The sequence below is a fragment of the Podarcis liolepis genome (assembly GCF_965112155.1).
Source record: "Podarcis liolepis genome assembly, chromosome: 7".
Taxonomy (NCBI): Eukaryota; Metazoa; Chordata; class Lepidosauria; order Squamata; family Lacertidae; genus Podarcis; species Podarcis liolepis.
The window spans coordinates 70,124,958-70,138,910 of record NC_139561.1 but is presented as its reverse complement, the minus strand read 5'-3'; the positions used below and the strand labels follow the sequence as shown (position 1 = coordinate 70,138,910).

Below are 13,953 nucleotides of genomic sequence, written 5' to 3'. Positions count from 1 at the left end.
GGGCCAGATCCTCTGCGGGTGCAAATCAGTGAAACTCTACTAATAGCAAAACAGACAAGATCTCATTTACTCCTGTGGTGGATCATTAAATTGAGTCTTCAGGAAACAGCCTTTGCAGGTTCAGCTGAGGTTGGGGAAAGATTGTGTTCCGGATGAAAACACTAGTTTGCATCTGCTAATACCTTGCAATTTAGCCCAATAGGCTGTCCGACTCTGTGCCAGTTCTTGCTTCTTCTTTTTTTTATTGCTTTCGCTTAATTCCTATCCTCTCCCCCCCCCCCGTCCCCCTGCTCCAATTGTGGTTTTAATTCCTAATGCAATCACATCCACCCCAAAAGACATTTCATTTTGCAAGGTAGAAATTTGATAATCCAGACTTCGCAAATGTCATATTCCACCCCCACCCCCCGCCGTCGCCATTCCAGTTCTGTTCCTGGCATGACTCGCTACTTAAAGCAAGAAAATAAGATTCCGGCATTGCAGATGGGTGTGCTTAGAAAACCAAAATGTTCATCCGTAGGGTTTGGCTCTAGAACTGTACCAAAATGCATCCCTCCCAAATCCACTACCCTGTTTGCAAGCATTTATCAAGTTTTTGAGTGCATGGGGTAGAAACATACCCCATTTTCGCTCTATAAGACACACCAGACCATAAGACGCACCTAGATTTTGGAGTAAAACTAGAAAAAAACTATTCTGAATCCCAGAAGCCAGAACAGCAAGAGGGATCTGGCTTCTGGGATAGCCGCACGAAGCCTCTCCCGAGCAGCGGGATGAAGGCTCCCCCTGCCCGGAAGAGGCTGTGCACAGCTAAGCCAGAAGCCAGGACAGCAAGCGGGATCTGGCTTAGCCACACGAAGCCTCCGCAGGGCTGCGCAGCGATCCCTCTCACTGTTCTGGCTTCTGGGATAGCTGCGCAGCCTGCATTCGCTCCATAAGACGCACACACATTTCCCCTTACTTTTTAGGAGGGTAAAAGTGAGTCTTATAGAGCAAAAAATACAGTATCTTTCAATTACGGCGCCAACAGTCCCACTCCCATCTACAGCTGGGTGCTATATTTGCACTATTTTTTATTTTGCTTTTACTCACACAAGACAGGCTGTATCCTAGGTTCCACCCAGAGTAGAACCATTGAAATGAATTGGCCTAAGTTAGTCATGCCCATTCATTGCAGTAGGCCAACTCTGAGTAGGATTAACACTGTGTACAATTCATTGCCCTCGTCCTCATTTTGATTTGGCTTGATCTCAATAGCTCAGTTGGCAGAGCAAAAGACTCTTAATCTCAGGGTTGTGGGTTCAAGCCCCATGTTGGGCAAAACTTTCCTGCACTGCAGCAGGTGGAACTAGATGATCCTTGTGGTTCCTTCCCTTATGGAAGTCATAGCAGCATACAGGAGGCGTCCAATGCAGGCACGGACCCAACTTAGATTTGTTTAGCTTTAGCAAGCTAGCTGCATCGTGTGCCCTCAGGCAATTCCTTGCAGTCAAGAAGGCCTTCTAGACATCTCTATGTGACTTTTAGAAATCTCCCCAGGCCACACCCATCTCCCTAGGCCACGCCTCTCACTGGCCCTGCTCCATACCCTCCTCAAGTGCCTTGACCTGTGATCTTGCCTTTTCCTCTCTTGCTTGCCTGCTTGGATCTCTGACTTTTGTCTGGTTGGAATGTAGCCTGCTGATCAAAGTCCTATCCCATGTTCCATCCACATTTTGCCTCTGGTCCCACCCACCAGTGGCATGTGTCCCTTAGGTTTCTCTTGATGGAATGCAGCTCACAGGTTGACAACACATCCCACCTCAGATCTACAGCATGACTTAGCATCATGTTGAATTGCCCTCCACAACCTGCTCTTCCCAATATATAATGTGCCAAATTAGGGATAGTAAACAGCAGCAGTCCTGGTGGCTCACCACGCAGGGCCATCCCACAGAGAGATAAAGGTCCTGGATTCTATCCCCCATGACTCCTGGCAAGCATGTATTGAGCTAGAGAGAGAGAGGGGAAAGTTTGGAAGGTGAGCTTAGAAACTATTTGGAAGAGAACTGGTAAGGCCTCAGCCACCAACCCTATCTGCTATCTTTATGCTTGGGGATCCTTGAATGTCCACCTAGGGCCTTCCATGCCCTGCTGAAGCTCCCTTCAAATGGAAGCCTCCTCTAGCATCTATGGTCACACTAACCTCCTGCCAGTTAAGAAAACAGCAAGGCTTTCTTTCATTCCTGGTCAGGACCATGATACCAACCACTAGTAAAAAAGGACCCTGCAAGATCAGAGCAGAAGTTCAGCATCCTGTTTCTCACAGTGGCCAACTAGGGATGCCCAGCCACAGGGCATGAAGTCAACAGCCCTCTGCAGCTACTAGTATTCAATAGTGCTGCTGAGTCTGGATAGCTCAGTTGATTAGAGCCTGATGCTAATTACCACCAAGGATGCAGGTTCGATCCCCGTATGGGACAGCTGCATATTCCTGCATTGCAGCAAGTTGGACTAGATGATCGTCATGATCGAGAGCCAGTGTGGTGTAGTGGTTAAGAGTGGTGGACTCATAATCTGGTGAACCGGGTTCGCGTCTCTGCTCCTCCACATGCAGCTGCTGGGTGATCTTGGGCCAGTCACACTTCTCTGAAGTCTCTCAGCCCCACTCACCTCACAGAGTGTTTGTTGTGGGGGAAGAAGGGAAAGGAGATTGTTAGCTGCTTTCCTTAGGGTAGTGATAAAGCGGGATATCAAATCCAAACTCTTCTTCTTCTCTTCATCATCAGAGGTCCCTTCCAACTCTATAATTCTATGAATATTGAAGTTCTCTTGAGCTACCATGGTTGATAGCCATTGACCAACATATCTTACAAAAGTGGTGCAAGCTAAAGGTCATGATCACAGTTTAGAGGCAGAAAATTCTGTCATTTCCTGCCAATTCCAAAGAGCTGCAAAATTTTCAAAAGGCGTAGGCAAAGGAAACTGTGCTTTTGTTACTTACAAAGGTCTCGACCATATTTGGCTTGTAGTTGCGGAGGGTCTTTGCAGCGAAGAAAACATCCACCAGCTTGTGACACTTGATCATCTCCAAGATCATGGTGCAGGCACAGAAAGTGCCACTTCGGCCTCCCCCATTTCTGAAGGAGAAATTCAATGCAAGGGAACAGTCAGCATATTAAAGCAGCCCAGTGGTTACAGTATTAGGAGTAGGACCTTGGATTCTAGAGCTCAAATCCCTACCCAGCCACGAAGCTCACTGGGTGGCAGTGGGTCTGTCACTAACCCTCAGCCTAGCCTACCTCATAAGGTTGTTGTAAAGAAAAAATAGGAGGAGAGCCATGTATACCACCTTAAGCAACTTGAATGGAAGATAAGATATAAATGTAACAACAGCAACAGAATGGTGAACTGCTTTTTATCCAACAGTGGGGGGGAGAGAGAGAGAGAGAGAGAGAGAGAGAGAGAGAGAGAGAGAGAGAGAGAAACAAGCCAAAGTAATGTACAGGTATCCAGTGCTTTTTCCCCCCTAAAAAAATGTTTTGGGGTACTCTCATTTTGACTCAAGAAAATCACCATTTTATAGTTCGAATCGGGAAAAATAAATACAGTAAATGGACGAAAGCACAACGATTCACAAAATGTTTAGGGGTATGCGTTCCCCTTCGTCCCCCCAGGAAAAAAAAGCACTGCATGTACCCAACCCAAAGGATAACTTTGGAGAGCTGAAATTAGACAGACTTCCTACATTCAGTAAGTAAGGCTCCAGAAATCATAAGGGACTTGAAATTGTTTTTTATCTATGTTTTTCATTGTTCGCGTTTTTTTATCGTTAATCGCTTCATGATATTGTATGGGAAGCAATGCAAAATAAATAAATAAATAAATAAATGGCCCTTGAGCCCAATCTTTAAGGCTTTTACGTTGGGGGGAAAAGGATGCCGGAACAGTGGCTTCTCTAGATTCTAGCCAATCCTTGCATAAGGCAAGTGAATAGACGGAAGCCAGATGGCAGAAGAGGGGACTAGACTGAGGCTGTTTGTTGAACTCCATTCCCATTGAAAGCAATGATACTTAAGACATGACTTGATTGCCCCATTGATTCCAATAAGACCTAAGTTCAGCTGGATCCAAAGCTCAAAGCCGAAGCTCAGTGCCATTTTGTGCTTTTGGATGTCTTGAACGGAGGACTCTTAAGAATCTGTAAGTTCTCAAAGTCTGGTTTAATAATTCCAACCGGGTCAAGAAGTGCAGAGCAGAAGCCATCACAGTAAGTTATGCCATGTTTTAGGCTTCATCACTGTTTCTCTCCCCCCCCCCCCGTAAAAACTGTTGAAATGATTAATTTGAGTTTTGTCTAAAGGATTTCAAAGTTTGCAGCCATGGTTTATGCAAGAGGCTGCCGAAGATTTGCTTGCTTCCTTAGAAAAGGGTCTTAAGCTCAAAATGCGCTCACCTCCCCATGTTGCATAATTACCCTGGGCTTTCCAGAGTAGCCACTTTTAAGGCTCTGGATCAAGGGGTTTGCTGTCTCTTGGGTGTAATTAAATATAGGCTGGTGGCAATGATTGAGAAATAATCCTTGCTAAGAGATTAAATTGTTGAGCAGACTCAGAAGGGCTGTTTTGCTCCTATGCAAATACAGATGGGAGTCCAAAGAAAATGGAGAGGGCGGGGAAAACCCTCATCCCACCAAAAGTCAGAGCACTTTGCTAATGGGGATAATACCAGCATTATTATATGATGGTGGTAATGCAGCATTTCAAACTCTTAAGCAAAGTATTATATAAATACTAAGCATTACATTATTTGTATTAGTGCAGGGATCCGGTATTTGGGCAAGTCAGTTTCAGGACTGCTTGGGGAAATAACTCACAGACATAAGAATTGCTGGGACAAAAATAACATACAGAAATAGGAATCATCTCCCAGCGTGGTCTGAAATCTATAAAAATTTTGAATGGGTTCTGCATCTTACCGTTATTTAAAATGAGGCGCCGGAGGGTGTTGTGTTTCTGTATAACAAAAATAATCAAAGACCCTTTTTGTCTCTGCTTCGATATTCTTATTCTGTCTTCTCTTCTGTTATTATTTGCTTTTTCATTAAAAAAACACCAAAGCTTTGCCATCGTTCAATTGGTAGTGGTACCGCCTTATCGCTCAGCTGCGTTTACTGCAACATGGCCTGGTAGAAATGGCACACTGCATTTTCTGGGAGGAAAAACTGGCTACCCCGTTGGCCAACAGATGCAGCCTTCATTTCTTCTTGCTCCCCAGAATGTTCCCACCCAGGAATGACGCTACATTGTGACTCCTGAAGAGACCAACGAATGCCGGCACAATTTTTGCAGAGAATCTCCTTAATCTCATATTGTCCACTCAGAACACAGCAGTGCCTGTGGAGCGTTGTCTTTCTTCCTACTGTGGAGAAATCTGAAATGCTAATAGCCTGCAACAAGGAGGTGAAGAGCCAGATTTCCTGCACTGTGGCAATTTTCAAGGATGGCAGAAAAATAAGGTCATGGCTCAGTGGGAGAAAATACGATTTTATGCAGGAAGTATAGTGTGCATGCACACGAAAGCTCATATCAATAACAAACTTAGTTGGTCTCTAAGGTGCTACTGGAAGGAGTTTTTTTTAGGAAGTATAAGGTTCAAGCCTCAGTATCTGCAGGTAAGGCTTGGGGTGGGCCAAATAAAGAGGGTGTGCTGGTCCCGAGGGTTAACCGTGCGGCGAGGTCTGAGTCCAGTCCAAGGTCGAGGGTGCGGTATGGAGGCTGTCCATCAAAGCTGAAGCGGGGTCCAAGGCAGGGAGTCGGGTGAGCTCAGGAAGTCTGGCAGAAGAGCAGGACAGGGTGCAGGCAGGAACAGGCTACCAACAATGTTGCTCCTGCAACCTGGGATGGGGGCTGACTGGCTTTTATCTGCCCCGAGGCATAGGGTGGCCCCGGTCCACAGGTGACTCGCCTCTCCTGGCCTGGAGGCGAGCACTCTTCCTGCGAGAACTTAGTTCCCTCCGCCTCTCTGCCCTGAGCCTCTGCAGCTCAGGAGAGGCTGGAGGGTTACCGGACCCAGAGGCAACCTCCGCTCCCCTGAGGGGCTGAGAGTGGAGCACCTCCAGGCAATGGGTCCTCCATCACCTCAGGAGCCAGAGCAGACTGAGCTGGTGCCTGCACCTGAGGATCCAGCGCAGGTGAGGACCCTTCAGGCTCAAGCCCCAGCCCCGGCTCAGCTGGTTCTGGAGGCGGGGACTTCTGTGCAGGCTGGGATTCCTCAGGTTCAACCTCCAAGTCTGAATCCCAGGCCATCACAGAGGGATGCACTCATCCCCTGGGGCTGACGTTCCCCATCCCTCCTTTAAAGTTACAGTTTACGCTTTCACAGCTCCACGTTAGCCAAACCAAACAGCTGCAAATGACATCAGCACTATCTCAAGCTCCCAGAGCAAATCTGAGCAATTTTATTTATTCCTTCTCCAGCACCTGTTTTGTTTTGTGTAAAGTGATGAGACCCAGTGAAGCTCAGACTTTCCTTTCCGCCCCCCTCCTCGCCCACACTCCCCTATTATTTCAGGCATGTTGCCAGTTTACACTGTAAAATCTGCAGGGCATGGATTCCCATCAGAGCTAATAAATCCTTTACACCTGATATAATCAAATTAGCCAGACACATGCAAGATTGCTGTTTGTAAGCCAGAAGTTGCTGCTTCTTCTTTTTTTTCTCTCTCTCTCTCCTGTCTCTCTGTTGTCTCAACTTTGCCCTCTGGAAAGCTCTGGATGTTGCAAATACACTGCCAAATTATCCTTCGGCTAACGAAGACAGACAAGATGGTAATTCATTTTTGATTAAAAGCTTTCTGGGTGCCCCAATCAATTTGGAAACGTAAAAGTTGCCTCATATATATACCTTTTTTAGGAGGGGCGGGTTTGAAACCATCAACATATGAGGATCAATAGACTTTTCCAGTACTTTCTCAGAACCTACATAGAGCTAAATCCTGTTAATGACAAACAGTTGGCCATTATGAACACCCTTTCAAAAGCCTAGAGAGCACCAGGTTGGCAAAGGCTATACTACAAAAAGAACAATTTTGATGTAACACAACATTACACCAGCATCACAAATCCTTCTTAACAATTAAGCCGAGAGGTAATAGAACTGGAGGTGGCTTGGTAAAGTGAACACCACTTCCTTCCAACTGAGAAGGACGGAAGAGTAATGAAATCCTCTCTATACAAGATTGGATTCAAAAGCTGACAGAATATGCAGAATTAGATGGTCTATCAGAAAAAAATAAAGAATAAATCAAAACAGGAATTTGTTTCAAAATGGGAGGTTTTCAAGGAATATTTGAAATATTCGAGGAACTTCAGTAATAGTTGCAAGGCAGATATAAAAATTAAGATATATTAATAAAAGGTTTAATTATGATAAAAGTGTGCATTGGCAATAAGTTATATGAAATCGAAATATGGAATAGACGGGAGGTTGGGTCTTCAGTGCTAAGACCAATTTATGTCTTATTGTTTGTTAAGAAAATTCTGTGTCTATTGTTATTTCTGTGTGTAATTTGGTATTTGTGTTTTCTCTTTTTTCTCTTCTTTCTGTATCAATAAAAAAAAATTAAAAAAGAGGACAGACCCTTTTCCCCCTCCCCACCCCACAAGGTGACACTTACAAACAATGGACGATTGTCCTTCCATCGCCGCTCTCCCCCTGCCACTTATCCACTTGTGCTAATAAATGCAGGAAGGACTTCTTTGAATCAGGGGTGTCTCGGTAGGCTGACCACCGCAGGTACTGGAAGTGTCGAACCATCAGGTGCCCTTCCTGTAACTAGAGAAAGCAAATCATTTCCCCCCTTTAGGGTAGAATGCACAGGTGAGATGTTTTCAGGCTTTTTAGACACACGGCCCATCTTGAACTACAACCAAAAATTTGTGTGTGCACACAAACAGACCTTTTCTCTCCAAAGCAGCCTTCCTTACCCTGGTGCCATCCATATGTTTTGGACAGGGGGCTGGTCCACTTGGGCAAATGGAGCACCACCCCACCAACCACAGCCTGCCACCAACCAGTCCTCATTCGCCTGCCCTCTTACTTACAACCAGTCCAGGGGGTAGCACCGGCTGTTAGCTTCCTCCTCCTTGTAGAACTTAGCAGGGAGAAGGATGGGGAAATTTGTAGAATTAGTTGGCTCTGCCTGTCGTTGTCTCTAGTGCCATCTACTGTTGGTCTCCCTGCCTTCTGCCCTACCAGTCCCAAAGGGCACCAGCCACCACTGGTTTTGGACTACAACTCCCATGCCCATTGGTCATGCTAGCAGGGGTTGGTAGCCCAAAACAATGGGGAGGAGGGGCACCAGCATGAGGAAATATGCTCTATTGTCACCAGATATATGATCAGCAAGGTATTATATCCCATCGTGTGGAATAGGGCATTTTAGCTAGCATTATTGCTTATCATGATGCCTGCTGAAATTCTCTATTTCTATGCAACTAGTGAATGAAAGGAGACTATACCTCTGGTCTTCTTCCAAAAAATAATAATAAATGAGGATAAGCGAGGAGTCCCATTGTTGCAAGTCCTATCACAGGTCACAATATCACTCATGTGTGGGCCCTGATCCAGCAGTTGAAGATTTTTGACTTGCATTGCTGTTAATTTTTCAGGAAAGGAGATATTCTACTCTGCCAAAGGTGATCTCCAGCAAGGTACAGTCAAGGGCTTCTGGACTGGGTTGTAATAAACTTCAGACTTCAATATTGTAAATCACTTTAAGTTTACTTTTCATTTTATTTTACTTTTAAAGAAAGTGACTAATAAGCATGATAAATTACTACCATCATCTCTGTAACTAGAAAACTCCTACATGGGATATGAGACAATCAGATGCTCATATGAATGCATCAACATTCTTTGTGTATTCTGTACTTGCGCAAACTGTTAAGGTAGAGGGAGAAAATGGCCAAAACAAAGAGAAGGAAATCAAACCCATGTTAAGCTGATGGGGGTGCTGGAGAATTCTGACAAAAAAGGAAATAGGAGTGGAAATCGCCAGCGCTGTTCATCCCATGATGGGAATGGCAATCAATCCACTGAATATAACCAGCATTCACTGTTGTTATTGTTGTTGCTTTCAATCAACAGATGATATGTAATTGATTATGTTCCCTCTTTCTCATTTGCATTGTGTTTCCTTTGCATTGAAATGAATGGAGTAGAGAAAATAACATAATGACACCATAATGATGTAAGCTATTAAGGTGTGTGATTTCAGCACAGTGAACTGTGAGGTGAGTAATACTGTTTTTGGCAGAAGTTGAACTTCAGTGGAATGGAGACACTGCCGCATGCGACAAATACAGGATGGAATGGAAAATGCTCCCATACAACATGCTACTTGCAGAATTAATTTTAGAAATTCTCTGCGTTAAATCCAAAGAAGGGCAGGATGCAACACTGGGCCATGTGACGTCGTGGAACAACCGTGGAATGGAAGCAATGGTATCTTCTCTTCTCTCCCCCCCCTTTTTTGAGGGGTGAGGGATGGTGATGGCAATGGTATCTTCTCACCCACAGTACAGATTTGTCATAATAATGAGCTTAGTTTTAGGTATTGCCCCCCCACTCATTCTCTCACAAACACACAACACCAAAAGTGACAATGTCAGTCCTGGCAATGATGGCTGTCAGCAGCACCTGTTTTTATACATTTGGTATTCTCTGCAAACAAAAAAAATCTCGAAAGGGAAGGGAGGCTGTGAGAGGAAAAGGATGCTCTTTAATACTCTGGTAATCTGGTTAGCTTTGCAATCTAATGTGGTTAGGGGGCTCTGGAAGGAGAGGGATTATGTGCACACAGCTAAGTGAGCCCAGGGTTTAAGCAGGTGGATGCAAAGCTCAGTACCAAATCAGAGGCTTGGGAGGGAAGAATGAAAATACTATGAGAATCAAGAGTGGCTTATGAGATGAATCTCTGGGACTGGCACTAAAGCTGTCATTAATGCTTTATTAATGGGCTGGGGCAGAAGAGGCACAGAACTGGAGAGAAGGCAATCAATGACAGATTTCTGAGCCATCAGCAAAGAAGACTGGATGTATTTACCCATAACATTAGGACTTACGCACTTGGATGAGTTTAGCCAAATTTTCAAGGTGAAATGGGGACAAAAGACCCATAAACCCTCCTGTGGTCTCTTTCGCCAGAAATTTGAAGCTCCTGTTTTGTGTGTTCATATTTTCACTCTGGCACCACTGTTTGCTTGCAGAGGCATGCCTAGGGTTCCTTGCACCCCTGGCAAGGAGCTGTATCAGTGGTCCCACCCCACCCCCCAAAAAAATCACTTTACCACACTGTGGGAAGGACAGAAAACTTCTCTCACATGTCGTAACACACATATACATTGTGCCCTCCATAGTCCGATAGGTGATTTTTGTGTCAACCCCCCCCCCCGGCCTGTGCCCCTAGTAGGCACTGGTTTCTCCACCCCCTAAGTATGCCTCTGTTAGTTTGTGAGGGGTTTTGTCTAGGCTCCTTCCCAGAAAGATCCCAGCCAATCAGGGATTACATGGGCAATGTAATGATGTCCTGGCACTGGGTAGCAATCAGATCTGGATACATGATGATTGATGATGATGATATAATTGACATGTTTTGCTCCAGTTTAAACTAGGGCTAGAGCTAAAATGGCCACATTCTATTCACCATCTCTATAATTTGAGGTTGGCTGTTTTCATGCTCAGTTTGGAGGGGCTGTGATATGACCCCCAGATAAGATATAAGGAGAGCTCTGTGAGTACAGAGAAAAAAAGTGGGTTGGAAAAGACTGTGGTTGGGTGAGAGATGGTGGGACAATGGAGTGGCAGAAGATGCTTGGAGAAAAAATATAATTGCCTAGATGACGCTCCCCTCGCCCACCCTATATAGCATGTACCATAATGGAAAGCTCTCACAAATTCCTTTGGACTCTGTCTTATAATGCATTACTGAATAAAGTCTAATTGGCTTGCATTTCTGTACTGAACCCACAAAGGGGAATTTTTCCCCACAAAACAGAATGCATGGGGGGGGGTGAAGAGGCAATCTTCAGTGACAGATTGTTACATATTCTCTGAGTTGATATGGGACAAATAAGAGAATGCAAACATTTTCTCCTTCAGTTTCCATTTTTATCAGAATTCTCTGGCATTCCTAGTTACAGCGAATTTTAATTTACCTCAGAGCAGCTGAGGAAGGCAGAAGCCAAAACATTTCTTTTTCTTTTCTTTTTTCTTTTGCTTAAAGACTTTAATATCTTTGTTTTGTTAATCACTGCAAGAAATATATGGTTTTAGTGATTAACTGCATCCTTCTGGGATCCAGAGCAAATTTGTCTAAAGTGCTGATCGATGCTTTAAAAATTGTCCGTGTGTTTGTGTGTACACATTCCCAGGTGCTGACACACCTCAGAGTTGTCTCAGCAATGGAAAGGTTCCCTTTCCTCCTCAGTCATCAAAAGTCAAAATGTTTTGCTTTAAGACTTTAATATCATTTCTCCCCCCCCCCGTGTTGCTTCCCCCCTTTCCTTTATTTTCAGAAAGTAGAAAAATGCTGAAGCAGATAAAATATTAATCAAAGATATTAGAGGTACAAAAACATAAGAGGGAAGAAAAGGCAAAAGAAAACAATGAACCAGAAGCCTGAAGTCTTTGCACACAATAATAAAACAAATATTTGGCCCCTCATAAAGAGAGAAGAAAAGATTTCACCTTATTCCATTCAAAATTTGGATAGTTTAAATTTGAAATATTAAAACTGTAAGAGAAATGGTTAAAAACAGATATCGGTTGGTTCTGTTGGTCTTTAGCTGGTAGGATGGGACTGGAAGCAGGCATTGTGGGGACTGGCAACGGGGGTGAGGTGTTGCAGAACAGAACCGTGTCTGTGGCCTGCTCTGTGCTCCCAAAGCTAGGTTGCTGCCCTCAGATGTGCTGGTGGGCACCAAGGTGAAGTAAGAGCCAGCTGCTAGTCCAGTCAGCTTTGGTACATGAAATGGGTGGGGAGTGCCATTTTGTCTTGGGCCAGCCCTGCCATGGAATGTGTTGTTACAAAGCTATTGAACCTTATTGAGTATATATTCTGGTTCTCCAGTCTCACCTCCAGCCTAGAAACATTGGCTCCTCCTTTCTCCCAAGCTGTCAGCTAGGAGCAACCTTTCCTCCTGACTGTAGCAATGGGAGAGGAAGGAAGCAAGGCTCACAGCAAGGGCTGCACCAAGAGTCCAGATGCCTTTGTCGTCCCGTCCCCCGGCCCCCCCCCGGCCGCCTCTTCCTGAACTGTCTTCATCTCAGCAGGTTGTTATATGAAATAAATGGTGCCTGACTGCTTGCTTTTTCCCCTCTCCCCTTTTCCTTTCATGTTGTGTCTTTTAGATTGTAAGTTTGTAGATAGGGACTGTGGTTTATTGTAGTTTAGTTTTGGTTTCATTGAAGATTAGGTTATTATTAGTATTAGTATACATACATACATACATACATACATACATACATACATACCCCAGCCACTCTGTGCAGCTAACAATAAATATGCTGACAATAAATAATATAAATAGCATCTTTGGGGATACTCAGCTAGATTTTACTGAAGGACTGCTTCTGGCAACAGAATGCTGGGCTCGATGAGTCCTTAGTCTGATCAAGTAGGGCAATTTTTAAGGCCCTACTTTTAAGGCCAAAGCATCTGTGTGTCAGGCAGAATTCCAGCTGCTTAAGCTTCTCTCCATTGGGCCTCCAGAAGTCAAGGGCTCCTAATCCACTTCCTCCCTTTTAGCGATCCCAGTGGGATTCTGCTCAGATTCAGTTTGGGGGGTGGCACAAAATACAGTGTTTGCGGCACAGTACGAGTACAAAACTTTGACGGCAGTTTGGAGGGGATCCGAAATTTCCACACTACACATTAATGAAGCTGTTACGAGTCACACTTTGGGGAAACTCTAACCCTTGACTGTAAACTTGGCAACTTTCACTGGTACTCCTGTCTGAGAAGGAACACAATTGGGGAAAGAGAATGGGAGAGAGGGAAAGGGGAAGCTGCCTTTCAGTGGGTCATGTGATTTGTCTTTTCAGCTCATTGCTATCTACTCGGACTGGCTGAGCCCTCCAGGATTTTAGGAATACATCTTTCCTATCACCCGTTAACAAGAAATGTCAATATCCTTTTAACGGGACATTCAAGGATTGAACCTGGAACCGTCTATGCAAAGCATGTACCCCTGCCATTGAGTTATTATCTGTGTCCATGTTATTTTCTCTTTCTCTTGGCAAGCCAAGATGATTCTGCTGGCTGCTGAGTTTCTTGGGAGACAGAGAGAGGATCTGCTGTTGTTGACATTTAGTTCCCTGAGCATCCCATTACCATAGTGGCTGCCTGCAAATTATTCACAAAGTTACCTGCAAGACAAGTGTTGGCAGGAGCTGGAGAATGTGGTGGCATCTGATACTTATTAAAAACAGCCCCTGCAGCTTCAGCATGGGAATGAGACAAGAAAGACCTGTGTCATCTCCATGCCAAACCAATTATGCAAGACAAGGAGAAGAGGACTCAAAAGCAAAAGAGAATGCTTTAAAGGACTGGGCTCTCTGAACAGACTTGGGGAAAGGCGGTGGGAGAGAGATTTTGTATCGTTCTGCCAAACCTGGGGTGGAGAGCACTCCATCACTTGCAAACCTGGAAATGAAGTTTTCTCAAAGTCTAGAGATTTCTGAAAAGGAGGTGTTTTAAGAGCTATGCTGGATCAGGCCAGTAGGACGTCTAGTCCAGTATCCTATTCTCACAGTGGTGGCCAATCGGATGTTCATAAAAGGTCCACAAGCAGGACCTGAAGGCAAGAACATTCTCCCCACCTGCTAGGCCTAGCAGCTGGGAGCACACTGCCTCCAATTGTGGGGGTAGATCATAGCTGTCATGCCCCCCTATTATTGTACCATAACTTT

At 44.7% G+C, this 13,953-nt stretch overlaps 1 protein-coding gene and 1 long non-coding RNA gene across 8 annotated transcripts in view; one reads left to right on the top strand and one right to left on the bottom strand.

Annotated features, from left to right (window-relative positions):
• PTPRU (protein tyrosine phosphatase receptor type U) overlaps positions 1–13,953 on the bottom strand; it is a 360,572-nt gene that overhangs the window by 9,360 nt on the left and 337,259 nt on the right. For all 7 annotated transcript variants that reach the window (XM_083512078.1, XM_083512072.1, XM_083512073.1 and 4 more), the window contains 2 exons: positions 7,658–7,815; positions 2,984–3,119 (listed from right to left, as the gene is read on the bottom strand). In XM_083512078.1, coding sequence (XP_083368204.1) covers positions 2,984–3,119; positions 7,658–7,815 — 294 coding nt within the window. The remainder of the gene's footprint in view (positions 1–2,983; positions 3,120–7,657; positions 7,816–13,953) is intronic.
• Positions 1–13,953, top strand: part of LOC310710921 — a 525,357-nt gene that overhangs the window by 486,334 nt on the left and 25,070 nt on the right. The gene's annotated exons all lie outside the window — the stretch shown is intronic.